Here is a 15,405-nt window from a genome sequence, read left to right as displayed (position 1 = left end):
ATGTGCTACTGAAAGAAAGAAAGAATGTTTGAGAGAATCCTTCAGTGAAGCCATCTAGTCCAGGACTTTTCTTTGCTGGGAGGTTTTGATTAGTGATTCAATCATGTTACTAGCTATCAGTCTATTCAGATTTTCTATTTCTTCATAATTTAGTCTTGGTAGGTTACATGCTTCTAGTATTTGTCCATTTCATCTAGTGGGATGGGTTTTTGACCAATAAATTTTGGACAAGAAAGACCTCAGGGATAACTGCTAAGAGTTCTTGTCCTATTTTTGTGCTCTTTATATATCTGCCCATAGTTAAATAATGTCCCATTTTAAATATCATTTTGGTTAGCAGTTCATATTGCTTTTACTAACCAAGTTTTGGCATATCCTGGCTTCATAAAAAGATGAGCTAATTGACAGAGATCAGGGAGTCAAGGATGAATTTCTGAGGCAATCCTTAATTCTTCATGGATCTTGTGCTTTTTCTTAAGAAGGTTTGGCAAGTTATTTACATTATGAAAATCTTTTCTGGACCTTGATTTAAATTTGTAAAACCTGCCAGGATGGCCATCATATTCATATACCTTATAAGATTTAATGAAGGAATAGTGTCCAGGGATAAAGATATGTTTAAGAAGAGGCAGTGGAGGAAAGAGAAAAGGGTCTGATGAAGATGTGGAAAGGAGAAAATTAGTAAGGCAAAAGGGAGAGAAGGTCAAGGTTCAGGGGGTTAGGAAGGAGGTCAACTCGGAATTCATCATGAGATACAAAAGGAAGATGAAGTTCAATTTTCCGATCTTCCAATTTCTTATTAGTCTTTTCTAAGATATCCTTCAGATAATCCATTAAAAATTTTTTCTGTCTTTAAAGTTTTCCTATCTTTTAGACAATGCTTCATACCAAAAAAAAAAAAAAAAAAAAGCACACTACTGATATTTAGAGTATTTGAATCCTTTCATCCCAAGGCACTATGCAAAAGATTATTTTATTCTTATCTCAGGTTTCCCAGAATATCACATGAAGGGTAAATGTAGATGTAACTATGTCAGTGAAATTCAGTGTCCACCATAGCTCAGCAAAATACTAATATGCAGACTTGAATATAGTATTTTTACCTTCTCTCACTTAATTAACCTTTTCACTGGAAATATTTTTTGATTAAATAAATATAGTTTGATTAAGTAAATTGTAGTCAAAAGCAATATGAATTGATCAAGAATTGTTTTCTGAATCCATCCAAAAAATTTTTTTTCCAAAAAAAATATACTAAATAGATAGGAGAGTATTTGTACACAGATCTTTTTTATAATGCCACTTAATCCATGTCACCAGAACTTCATGTGCTCATGTAGTAGCAGTCAGAGAGAAAATAGGCAACATAGCCTTGCCTCTAAGTTGGCATATGTGTATGTCATGTTTATACACCTTCAACATGTTTGTTTATATATGTGTATCACCTTCAGTGCAAAACTGAAACATGTTTATAGACCTTCAGTGCAAAAATGTTCATACCCCTTAATGTAAAAATTTTGAAGTTGTATTGAGATTTTGTGTCTCCGGTATGACAATATCCTGTCAAGTGGTTGGCATCTGCAAGATCGTTGTGATAACATTTCGTTGTGAGTCAAAGCATATTTTTTTAACTCATGCAATGATGGTTATTGTCCTAAATTGACAGGTGAAGTATGTTGTCCAGATGAACAGCACAATCGGGTTTCCGCTGGCCTAGGCAACTCCTGCTGTGGCAGAATGCCGTACTCCACCTCAGGAAAGCAGCTTTGCTGTGCTGGGAGGCTCCGTGATGGCCATGGCCAGCAGTGCTGTGGTGGACAGATTGTGAGCAAAGATTTCGAGTGCTGTGGGGGAGAGGAAGAGGGTGTGGTATACAGTCGCCTTCCAGGTAAGGGAGCCTTGTCTACTGTTCAGTAAACAGAGAATCTGTGAAGCAGAGAAGTTGACAGATTTGCCTTAGATATAAAACAATAAGTAATGAAAGTTTATTTTAATTACATCTGATGCAACAACTAACTACACTAATAAATAAAAATGTAATCTCACATTTTTATGTGCATGTGATGTATTTCATGAAAACAGACCAAAACTCTGTCATGTCCACCAAAAAGCAAACAAACACATGAATGCATTGGTTCTGGACCAAGAGAATAATTCACAGCAATACTGATAAGGTACAAATTATTACTGATGATGTTGTGTACAAATTCTTTTACTCCCTTTCTGGTATAGCTTTTAAATTAACATTAATAGCAATCATTGTCATTGAGTACTTACTACCTAGGAGGTACCATGCCCAGTGTTTTATACATTATTACCTCAATTAATCTTTACAAAATGGTTACTATTATTATTCATGTTTTTAAATGAGGAAACTGAGGTACAGAGATTAGACATTTGCACAAGATTACACATTTAGTCAGATCTAGATTTGGGTGCACCTGAAAGGTATAAAATCGGGGCAATGGTCTTTAAGAAAACAAAATGATGAAGACAAAGCAAATATAAGAATTATAATTTTAATTATATAGCTTCTGGCATCTCTGTTTTTTCCCCCTGACATGTTTAAATTACACTCTTGGTCACCTTTTCATATAAAAATGGCTTTGTACTATAATTATCCAGAGAGAATAGAAAGATATTATCTAGAAAGAATAGATAATTCATTCTTTTCTGTTACATAGTTGATCAAACTATTTTTTAATGATTTTAAGTTTATAGAAGTGACTTTAAGCTTCACAACTCATCATTATAATTTTATAGAAATGTTTGATTATTGTCAGATTTGGAGAAATACCTACCCAGGTTTTTTTAAGGTTTTAGGACGTTTTAACTCATTTTGTCTTAAGGTGATTTGCAGTGACTCGTCTTAGCTATTTGTTGACTTGACAGTATCATTACCAGTTTTCATGGATATCCTTACTGTATGACTGAATTTATAAGTTGTATTTTGTCATAGATGCCATTGTTTTATCTACAAATGAGTAAGAAGTTGAGATTTTTCCAATATGAGTTATTTCTGTTCATAATTTGTATGATCAAAGTAATCAAATTGCTTATGCATTGCGTCAATCCTAGATCCAACATTTTCTTTTAATAGTGTCCTACTTTGGGTATGATTTGAAATTTATCTTGTTACAGTTTTCTTCTTGATGTCAGAATATTTCAGTTGATTCCATTGTTCATTTTTATAGCTTTTGTCTCATATTAATTTTTCTATCTGATCTTTCTTTAAACCTTTCCTTTACATGCATACAAATTAAAAGTTTGTGATTTCTCGCATTACTTATCTTTCCAAATTGTGGTTAAAATGACATACTTAAGCCTTGACAACTTTTTTTTTTAATTTTATTTTATTTTTAAACTTTACAATATTGTATTAGTTTTGCCAAATATCGAAATGAATCTGCCACAGGTATACATGTGTTCCCCATCCTGAACCCTCCTCCCTCCTCCCTCCCCATACCATCCCTCTGGGTTGTCCCAGTGCACCAGCCCCAAGCATCCAAGAAAGTGATTGAAATCATATTAGCTACTGAACCCAAACTAACTATTCCCCAGACTCAACTTCCCCTTGGTTTGAGCTCAAAAAGGTCCATGGCTACCCCGGTCTTAATCAATATGAGGACACATATAACAGAGGGCAAGTTAAAAGGGCAAGAGACAGTGGCCAAAACAAATTGTAGTTATATATCATACATTTGCAAATTTCATAAAAATGTATAACCATGATTGCCTTGGAAGGGGCTCATGCAAGCAAAGGACCTTGAAGATCAAGTTTCCTGAGCTTTAAGGTAAATCTACCCCTACAACTAGTACGTGTTGGAAGTCTAGCCCCTCCAAGTTAAGATTTCGGGCCATCATAGTATCTTGATGGAGATGAACTATGAACTCTCCACTATCTTTCTATAATTTCCTCTCTTTTCAAAAAAATCCATAATACAAGTAACAATTATTTAAATTATTATAGTTTTATTGTTAAATACCATGTTCTTGTATACATTCTCTTTTCTATAAAGTTCTAATGTAAACTAGAACATCACTTTTAAGTGATGTAAACTATTAAGAGGAGCTCTTCAATAATGAAGTTAATCAAAATTATTGAAAGTATCAATCCTGGCTATACCAAAATCTTGCCCCTTATTAAGAATATAGACTCTCAGTATTTGGGTAGCCCTTATATAAATAAGAAATGCTAAATTTAATTAAAATAAATTTTAAATTAAAAATAAATTTAATTATTCATAATTAAATTTCAATCCTCCCAATGTGGGAAGGACTAATGTCCTTCTTTGAACAACAACAAAAAAAAAAACTGACTTCTGGTTATTTATTTTTATCTCTGAATAGCTATCAAGGGTATTTCCAAGGCATTTACTATCCTGTGAAGTTGTAGATCACCTCTCTGGATCCACAATTGTATCCATCTTAGGCATTTTTAAAATCCAAACCAGTGGGATATATCTAGAGGAGGATTTTAATATATATGCTGTCAAGTTGGCTGATAGTCATATGTCACTGTGTTGGTTTCCATCAACTGTCCAGAAAATAGTAAGAGTGAATAGTTGTCCTACATACAACAGAATTAGATTTCAATTATGACATTTTCATTGACCTGATGAATTTAAGGATTACCTCTGGATCTGTCCTATAAGCTAACAAGAAACTTGACTTTGCCAGCAAAAACAAACAAAAACAAAAAGGAAAAACCAACCTCCCAAGATCTTCAAAATTCAATGTTATATTAAATCAGATAATACATACACAAGTGTCCAATGTAGATGCACAGTCATTTCAGAAATTTCTTCCATGGATAGTAGATGTAAGAGACTAGTATTCTAAATATAGTCAAGAAATCCAGCCTAGTGTCTGCTTGTTGTTATTCAGTTGCTCAGTTGCCCCACTCCAGTACTCTTGCTGGGAAAATCCCATGGATGGAGGAGCCTGGAAGGCTGCAGTCCATGGGGTCGCAAAGAGTTGGACACGACTGAACGACTTCACTTAACTTTTCACTTTCACCCACTGGAGAAGAAAATGGCAACCCACTCCAAGGTTCTTGCCTGGAGAATCCCAGGGACGGTGGAGCCTGGTGGGCTGCAGTCTATGGGGTCACACAGAGTTGGACACGACTGAAGCGACTTAGCAGCAGCAGCAGCAGTTGTGTCTAACTCTTTGTGACCCCATCGACTGCAGCACACCAGGCTTCCCTGTCCATCACCTTCTCTTGGAGCTTACTCAAACTCATGTCCATTGAGTCGGTGATGCCATCTAACCATCCTGTCCTCTGTCATTCCCTTCTCCTCCTGCCTTCAATCATTCCCAGCATCAGGATCTTTTCTAATTAGGTGGCCAGAGTATTGGAGCTTCAGCTTCAGCATCAGTCCTTCCAATGAATATTCAAGGTTGATTTCCTTTAGGATTGACTGGTTTGACCTCCTTGCAGTCCAAGGAACTCCAAGGTACTGTTTACTGGCTAAAAGATGTACACAAAGAACAGGAGACAAATTATATAGCAAGGATTTCCCTGGTGGCCCAGTGGTTAAGACTTTGACTTCTAGTACAGGGAGCAGTGGTTCAATCCCTGGGCAGAGGAACTAAGATCCCACATGCCTCATGGCCAAAAAAACCAAAACATAAAAAAAAAAAGAAATATTGTAACAGGTTCAATAAAGACCTAAAAATATTACAATATGAAAAAGTAGGCAACATTCCATTTTCAACACCAAGCTGAGTTCTATGTGCTTCATATACATTGACATGTTTCATCCTTAGAGCAAACCCTATGAGATAGGTACTATTATTATCTCCACTTTACAGATGAAGAAAGAGAAGTACTTCTAATGGAAGTTTAAAACTTTTTTCCAAATCACACGTCAAGTCAGTGGCTGTATTCAGGTATCAGTCATCATTATTGTAAATGAATCTCAAAATTTATAAAGGTTCAAATACCATGGAGGTTCATTTCTTTCCCATATAATAGGACTGTGATGTGAATGTTGTCATCCAGGTAGCTCTCTTTCCCACAGTTGTTCTGATTGTTGAAAGTGCTGCTATTTTCAACAGGTAGAGTCTCAAATTACCTGGGAATTGTATCCATTCCTGCAATCATAAGAAGGAAAAACTATAAAATAACAGATGTGTATTTTTTTTATTGGCCAGACCTAGGAATAGCAGATACTTTAATTAACAGTTTATTGAAACTCAGCTATCTATAGATACCTAAATGCAAGGGAGGCTAGGAGATTTGCCTGTGAATCTCCTGCCACTATGACTAAGAAGTGTTGCTAACTCCATCCCTATCAGTTCAGTTCAGTTCAGTCGCTCAGTCGTGTCCAATTCTTTGTGACCCCATGAATCGCAGCACACCAAGCCTTCCTGTCCATCACCAACCCCTGCAGTTCACTCAGACTCACGTCCATCGAGTCAGTGATGCCACCCAGCCATCTCATCCTCTGTCGTCCCCTTCTCCTCCTGCACCCAATCCCTCCCAGCATAGAGTCTTTTCCAATGAGTCAACTCTTCACATGAGGTGGCCAAAGTACTGGAGTTTCAGCTTTAGCATCATTCCTTCCAAACAAATCCCAGGGCTGATCTCCTGCAGAATGGACTGGTTGGATCTCCTTGCAGTCCAAGGGACTCACAGGAGTCTTCTCCAACACCACAGTTCAAAAGCATCAATTCTTCAGCGTTCAGCTTTCTTCACAGTCCAACTCTCACATCCACACATGACCACAGGAAAAACCATAGCTCTTAACCTTTATGAGCGTTCTGATAACTGAACAAGCATTGGATACTCTCTAACCCAAACCATGTTTATCAGAACAGATGGGCAGACCCAGTAACTACCAAGTTACAAACATTTTTGGGATGACCAGAAAAAAAGAGAGAGATTGACTGCACACCACTCATGTGCCAAAGTTAGAAGAAAAGGTGCTGTGAATGTGTGCTAGGCTCTAAAGCAGCAACTTTTAAAGTATGGCCAAGGGAATTCTGAAGGTGAGATCAAAACTAATTTCACAATAATGCTAAACTATTGCATACTAACCTATTCACCTTCATTCTCTCATACTATACAGTGGAGCTGTCCAGAGATTACATGACATGCAATACTTCAGAAGAGTTTTCTGGTTTTCTTAATTGAAGTATAGTTGATGTACAATATTATATGTTGTATGTATACAATATCAGATCAGATCAGATCAGTCGTTCAGTCGTGTCTGACTCTTTGCAACCCCATGAATTGCAGCACGCCAGGCCCCCCTGTCCCTCACCAACTCCCAGAGTCCACTCAGACTCACGTCCATCAAGTCAGTGATGCCATCCAGCCATCTCATCCTCTGTCGTCCCCTTTTCCTCCTGCGCCCAATTCCTCCCAGCATCAGAGTCTTTTCCAATGAGTCAACTCTTCGCATGAGGTGGCCAAAGTACTACAATTTTTAAAGGTTGTATTCTATTTATGGGCCTCCCTGGTGCCTGAGACAGTAAAGAATTAATGAAGAATCCATCTGCAGTGCAGGAGACCCAGGTTTGATCCCTGGGTCGGGAAGATGCCCTGGAGAAGAGAATGGCTAACCACTCCAGTATTCTTGCCTGGAGAATTCCATAAACAGAGGAGGAACCTGGCAGACTACAGTCCATGGGGTCCCAAAGAGTTGAACATGAATGAGCAACAAACACTTTCACTTTCATTCTATTTATAGTTATTATAAAATATTGACTATATTCCCTATGGTGTAAAATCTATCCTTGTTGCTTATTTTTATACATAGTGCCTTGTATCTCTTAATCCTCTACCCTTGCTGCTAAGTCACTTCCTCTATCCTTACTTTACCTCTTGTCCCTTCCCTCTCCCCACTGGTAACCACTTATTTGTTCTGTATCTGTGAATCTGCTTCTTTCTTGCTATATATTCACTAGTTTGTTGATTCCACGTATAAATAATAGCATACTGTGTTTGTCTTTCTTCATCTGATTTATTTCACTTAGTATAATGACCTCCAAGTCCACCCATGTTACTGCAAATAACACATTCTTTTTTTATGACTGAGTAGCATTCCATTGTGTATATATATGCCACATCTTCTTTATCCATTCATCTGTTGATGGGCATTATTGCAGAAGTTGAATGTACAAACAGGGGAATTTAGGTAGTTCTGTTAAGCCAGATGTTAATGAGACTTGCAAAAATGTAAAACAATGTCATTCTTCTTGCTAATTTTTCTCAGTTTGGAAATACGTTTATTTTTCAAAAATACTTATATTAATATGTTATACATTTATTATTATTTTAGGTGAATTAATGAATATCTATTTCAAACATTTCAGTATTAAGCTCCAATCTAGTTCAGTTCAGTCGCTCAGTCATCTCCGACTCTTTGCAACCCCATGAACCACAGCACACCAGGCCTCCCTGTCCATCACCAACTTCCGAAGTCCACCCAAACTCCTGTCCATTGAGTCGGTGATGCCATCCAGCCATCTCGTCCTCTGTCGTCCCCTTCAAATGAGTCAGCTCTTCGCATGAGGTGGCCAGAGTATTGGAGTTTCAGCTTCAACATCAGTCCTTCCAATGAACACCCAGGACTGATCTCCTTTAGGATGGACTGGTTGGATATCCTTGCAGTCCAAGGGACTCTCAAGAGTCTTCTCCAACACCACAGTTCAAAAGCATCAACTTTTTGGTGTTCAGCCTTCTTTATAGTTCAACTCTCACATCCATACATGACCACTGGAAAAACCATGGCCTTGACTAGACAGACCTTTGTTGACAAAGTAATGTCTCTGCTTTTTAATATGCTGTCTAGGTTGGTCATAACTTTCCTTCCAAGGAGTAAGTGTCTTTTAATTTCATGGCTGCAGTCACCATCTGCAGTGATTTTGGAGCCCAAGAAAATAAAGTCAGCCACTGTTTCCACTGTTTTCCCATCTATTTGCCATGAAGTGATGGGACCTAATCTAGTAAATATCAGCAAATATAACCCACATAAACAAAAGCGATTTGTAATCCTGATTTATTTGTGAAAGTATAAAGGGGTCCTGACATCAAACTTTAAGAACTAATGCCTTAAGGCTTACTCTGCTAGGAAATCATGACCATTAGTTAGTTATCCTGAACTGTGACTGATCAGTTGAGTAACTCTTATTCCTTTGGATGAGTTAGCTGAAAACAGATCCATTAAAGACAGAACCATTGTTGTAGAGAAGTGGGGATGCAAAAGTGTTGCCCCCCAATACCATAATGAGCCAGAGTTTTAAAACAGCAGCACTGTTTCATTTTAACATTGTTGTTCTTCTATTGTTTTTATTTTCAGTCAACTGCCATATTCCTTCATTCAATAAATTTATATTGTGTTGTGATTATATTCAAAATATTCTCAGTGTTTTGTGGGTATAAAATGGCTAAGATTCTTTTGTTATCCTTAAGGACTTGCAATCTAATCAAGGAGAAAATTACCTGTATGGTTAAACATAGGCATATGAGAAGGATGAATATATAAGCATAATCTTAAAACTGAGTGATCACTCCATCCAAAGTGATGAAGAAAGCTAAACTACTGAATCAGAACCACAAACAAGGAGTGGGATTTTAAGATGCATGGATGGAAGAAGGATGTTTCAGGTAGAGGGCGTAGCTTGAGCTGAAGTGTGAAATTAGCAGCCTGTAAAGCATGTCTAGGTAGGGGTGAGCAGGTGGGTTTAATTGGAGGTAGACACAGTGTGTAAGCAAATAGAGGGAGATAAACCTGAAGAGCCAAAAGGATTTGAACCTTGTTTGGTACTCAGGGAAGAGTTGATGAGATAATAATAACTGTGATTTGAGATAAATCAGATTTGAGTGGCAAATGGATGTGAAGGAGACAGAAAGGTAAGTCCCTTAAAACACTATTGCCAAAAACAAAAGCAAATTGAAGTCTGTTAAAACACTCTTGCCAAAAGTACCTTTCCTAAGCATAGATTGTCCACTAGGACAAGTTTCTGAGTCTTTTGAATGTTGTACACTCCTGGTAGAGTCTTTTGAAAATGGCATACCCTCACTTCAAATAGTAATATGTAGGATACACCCAAAACTTTGCCTGACATTTCACATGCCCTTGAAGTCCATTCATGGGCCTAAACTTCACAATCCCCAAATTTCAATAAGATACCCATACTAATCAAATATTTCTTAAGCAAACTGTGACATTCCTCAATTCCTGTGACTCAAAATTAGTTTCACAGTCCTCCTGACCTTCGACTGTTCTGCTAACTCTAGTAATCATGGTGGACTGAAGAAATGAGCCTTTTAAAAAGGAAAAAAAAAATCTCTTTTTAGTCTCTTGACCTCCCTGCAGGTTTCACTGAAAATAGACACATTCCACATGTCTTTTTTCCTCTCTCTGTTGCCGCTCCCTCCTGTCGCCCCTAATGATTATGACCTCAATGACCTTCCAGAATATCCATATGGCCCTTTCTCTCCTCAACCTAGCAGCACCATACCTGCTGCATGAGGGTTTGGATCTCATAATATTGTTCCTAAGCCTGGCCTCTCTCCCTGACTGGCATTGTGTGCCTGCCACGAGACCAGGCTGGCTCATAAAACATCTCTTTATGTACTTTATTACTTAAACTCTTTTATTTGCCTGCAGGAGCCCTTTAACAAAATCACATTGAATTGACTTTCTCACACCAAATCAAATCTCCCTGGTCCCAGTTCAGTTGTCTTTGTCAATATGTATTTTATAAATGGAGTGAATTAACAGATGCTGTTGGAACAGAAGTGCTGGGGTAGCGTTTATGTTTTTAGTGCTCTCTCTGGGCAGATGAGTTGTGTAGGAGTGTTATACAGGTACCTCGGGATGAAAGTCATGCTCGTCATTTCGGTGGCTATGTATTCTTAAGCATTTTCTTTGACTATATTTTCAACCTCTTTATTACTCTTTTTATTCATAGTGTTTGCTTATGTGGTTTTATCATTTGTGCCATCAGTCTTGGGTTTGACTTGATTATACCCCTTCATATTAAAAGATGAAAATTAAAGCCTCTCTGTCATGCTGAAAGGACAAGATTTTCTGTTAGCCAAGAGGAACTGATGATGACGTACCTTTGGAACAGATGGCTTTAGTTCTATTATCCGTGTTGTCCATGCAGTCTTGGGTATGAAACTCTGGGTTGAAACTCTTCTAGAATAAGGTTCTGAGTTTCCATATCCTTGACTGGGACAACTGTAGAATGAATGGCTAATCCTGTTACATAGATGGGATTTGGGGACTTTGCAAAGAGGAAAATACATTACAGAAATCCATTGTGTAAGACTTGTATTGAAAGAAGAGTTCCCAGGAAGATTTCCATATGACATAATGAACTTTTGAAAAGTGTAATGTATAAACGCTACAAAATACACTGCAATGATTTGGGAAATGTTTTCACCCTACCCTGTCTCAGTTTTGTGGGGGGTAGTCATAGAGCCATCTGCTGGTGAAGAAAAGATGCATTTCTTTTCTTTCATGTTCTGCCATCAACTTTATGTTTGTCCTTAGAATGACTAATCACAAGTCTTCTTTATTATTATTTTTTTAACATTCTTCTAAATCTGAAACATAATCCCATGGCTTAAAACGTGGTCTCCATGGTCAGCCCCAGAGTTCCACAATCATTTGTCATATTCCAGACTGTTTTTTATGACTATATTATTTTTATCTCAAAAGCATGCTAATTCTTGGGCTTTTTTTTTTTTTTAATGGAGCACTTGTTTTATAGAATTAATGATTTAGAAACTAATCAGGATTAGATGTTTATAAATGTTCTCCATTCAGCCATGGACAATAAGTAAGTGCTGGTAACATATTGGAAGTATTCATAATATTATGAGTAAAAAAATTATTTCCTTCACTATTTTTCAGTTGTATCCAATACAGTGGAAGCTATCCATTGGATATATATGCAGTTTGGAAAACCAATATAGGTTGTTTGATCTCAAAGAGAAATATCTAATAGTTCAATGCATACTCTACCCCTTTAATAATATCTGCATCTTGTTCAAAGAGAATCTCCACATTTGTACAAATGTAATGAAGAGCCTCTGGAAGTATAGATCAATCCATCAATAATACATGACCCATTTTGTTTTTCTTTGGGCATATTTAAAACTGTGCCTTCTCTGTGTCAAAGTTCAAAAGTCAAGTGCTCCATGTGATAAATTAGGTAGGGTCAAAAGTTATTGCAATGCAGTTTCAGAAGAGTGTCTCTGAATTTGCAGCTCATTCATGCTGAAGTGATGCACTATGGGAATTACTACCAAGCTCTGCTCGGCAACATCTGCTCTCCCTAAGTGAGTTAGTGCACGTCAGACATCTTTATGTCAGAATATTGCAGTGATGGATGCAGTCTTCAGAAAATGCTGCATAAAAATCTGGTGTGCCGTTCTGGCCATTAAGTGAAATTACTATTTAAATTAATGGCACTGTCACAGTTTATCTGTGCAAAGAATGAACGCTGATTAGGGTATTAAGTAATTAGCAATTTATCACACTGGAACAAGGTTGATAATAATTAAAGAAGTAATGGTTTACCAAAGAAACTAGAAAGGGAGTCACTTCTTGTTATGTGAGTGAAATCTTGGCTGAAAATTTTAATTCAGTGAAACAAAGATGAAGCTCTTTGTGAAAGAATGCATCTTTTTTTTTTTCTAGTGTAAAAACATTTCATTATCAAAATTTTAGTTGACCTGTCAAAAGTCCCTCAGAGCAATCAGATGACTGATTAGGACTTTGGAATTAGGTCAATGTCTGCATTTTGATTTTATACTGAAAGCATGGTGGAACCATAAAGTAATTTGGGAGTGGAGGCGGAGAATGTATTCTGCTCCCTAAAGGGCCAGTTTTCAGATTTTGATTGCTCTTTAAAATAGAAACATGAATTATTTTAAGAAAAATGCTAGAGAAAAAAAATGACAGCAAAGAATCCAAGGTTGTATTTAAATGTCTGATCAGAAGACAGCAGAAAAAAAAACATGCACAAACAATATAAAACTTGAAGCTGTGGGTTTTTTTGTGTGTGTATGTGAATTTTACCTATCGTAATCAAGACTCAGACTACAATGATAGCCCTGTAGTGTATATTTTTCTGAAGGGACTTTCCCTGGAAATGTTACAAACAACTAAAATTAATACTAAAGTACAAAAAAGCCCCACAGTTTACCTTTAAAACAATTACTTTGGACACATATCACCTTTAAATGGTGACGAAATGCAGTAATGATCAATGTATATTATTAATCAAAACTTAAAATGTTTTAATATTGAACTTTTTTTCAAAGTGGAAAGGTCAGTGAGAGGGTCCTTTGGAGTCATGAGTAGACAAACATCTTTCTTAAGGCTTGTGTCAAATCACTGTCTACTTTTGGTGATTTTTTTTTTAATATAATCTAAAAAGTACTTAAAATTCATTTGTCTGTTCTTAGCGGGCTATTTCATAGTGTAGGTATATGTACAGGACCAGATTAAACAATTCAGGACCCCAGGGCACTTTGAAGTTGAGTCTCTTTATGTTATTAGTCAGGACTAATAATAAATAAACAAAATTATAATTAAAATAAATCATTCATCACATTGCACTGCTGTGTAACTGGATATAAATTCTACTATGATAGCCTGGTGACAGGGGTATAGGTACCTTCATTTCTAGTTTAATCTAACTCTAGAGCATTGTTTGCTTACTCAGGCTTTAATGTCTGTATATTTGCTGTGTCTCTTCTATGGCAAGATCTAAATGATGTGAACTCAGGAAGTTACACTGAATTGGGTGGGAGAAAGGAGGCTCTTTGGTACTTCAGGTACACCTGTCTTTCATTGAGAAGTGGGGGTCAATGACTGTCTCCACAAGGTCTTTCTGCCGCTACCCTGCACCTCATAGCCACATCTAGCAATGGATCTACTTGCAGCTGAAAAAAATGCTGGCCAGCTGGCCAACTGGTTTACCTGATCAGTGAGCATGATCAACCGGTTTTGAACACAAATCTCTCTTATGATCCAAGGATGGCTACAGTTGCTGCTGGATTCACAAGGAGCATCTATCTGTATCTTAGACAAAGGCAGGCAGAAACTTACAAGATGCCTAGGCAATGTCTCCAGTTCTAGGATGGTGCTCCCTCTCCACTGCCTAGCCTCTTATCCCAGAGTGCTTGGGTGACTTCTTCTCCCTTATGAATTTCTAGAGATTTCTTCTGAATTCCTGTGGTTTAACTACCACTTCTTCCATAACAAGATGTTATCATCACAAAATAGGCAGGTAATTCTCATGACAGAAATCCGATCATTTTTTTTTTATGGAGCTTCAGAGAAGTTTGGCCCCCTGCTGAATGATTTTTAGTAGACTTCCTCTTGTGTGTTCTTTACCTAATTAGCGTCTAGTACAAGAGCCCTAGACAGAAGGACCCCTCATGTACGTTTAAATCACCGTGCTAGGGAAATGCTACCTGAACTATTGTACCATTTCAGCCTGAGTCTGACATTTTTATACCAAACTTTATAGCAGCCTCAGTTTTCGTCTCTTTTTTAAATTTCATACTCATATATAACATTTTATTGTTGCAGGGATGTTCTGTTGTGGGCTGGATTATGTGAATATGTCAGATACCATATGCTGCTCAGCTTCCAGTGGAGAGTCTAAAGCACATGTTAAAAAGAATGACCCAGTGCCAGTAAAATGCTGTGAGACTGAACTTATTCCAAAGAGCCAGGAATGCTGTAATGGAGTTGGATATAATCCTTTGAAATATGTTTGCTCTGACAAGATTTCAACTGGAATGATGATGAAGGTAATTGATAGAAAACCTCTCAGAGGCACTGATTTGACAATGGAAAGAGAAATACATTGTTCATAACTATTTTTCTAAAATAGGAATATAAAAACTCCTGTGTGCATTATTCATTTTCACATTACATCCATATTAATACCAAATGAGTTCGCTATGATTGATGTTATTGCAATGAATTCTAAAGGAATTAATAATGATTAGCTGTTCTCAGGAAGCTTTACCAGCACTTCAGATTAGTGCAGACACAAAGTCTGAGATGCTGAAAGAGCGGGCATGGTGTTGTGGATGGAGATGAAAAGAAATTTAGCTTCTTCCCTCTAGTCCCCCAACCATAGGACTTCACTTTCTTTTAATAGAGACTTCAGGTCCAGCAGATTCACTTAGTTGTGTACATTTCATATTCCTAGAGACAGTGCAAGTTCAGCAAAAGCTAGCCAACTACAAAAATGAATAAGCCTATGGGCACATCATTTATGTCTGTCCGTTGAGATGCTTCACACGCAGTCATGCCTTATTTGTTAGCATTAAACTTGACCCCAGACTCCAGAAACCCACCACCTTAAGGAAAGGACTAGGAACATTTATTTGTCATTAGGAGATGGCTAAAGTGG

The 15,405-nt window shown here is 37.2% G+C and overlaps 1 protein-coding gene across 1 annotated transcript in view; it reads left to right on the top strand.

Moving 5' to 3' along the window:
* The window catches only part of USH2A (usherin), a 1,013,951-nt gene that overhangs the window by 785,759 nt on the left and 212,787 nt on the right, over positions 1-15,405 (top strand). Inside the window, exons 53-54 of the mRNA XM_055581875.1 lie at positions 1,667-1,888; positions 14,571-14,794. Coding sequence (XP_055437850.1) covers positions 1,667-1,888; positions 14,571-14,794 — 446 coding nt within the window. The remainder of the gene's footprint in view (positions 1-1,666; positions 1,889-14,570; positions 14,795-15,405) is intronic.

The sequence above is a fragment of the Bubalus kerabau genome, chromosome 5 (genome assembly GCF_029407905.1).
Source record: "Bubalus kerabau isolate K-KA32 ecotype Philippines breed swamp buffalo chromosome 5, PCC_UOA_SB_1v2, whole genome shotgun sequence".
Taxonomy (NCBI): domain Eukaryota; kingdom Metazoa; phylum Chordata; class Mammalia; order Artiodactyla; family Bovidae; genus Bubalus; species Bubalus kerabau.
Note: the sequence above shows the minus strand (reverse complement) of the source record. Positions and strands in the feature narration are given on the sequence as shown.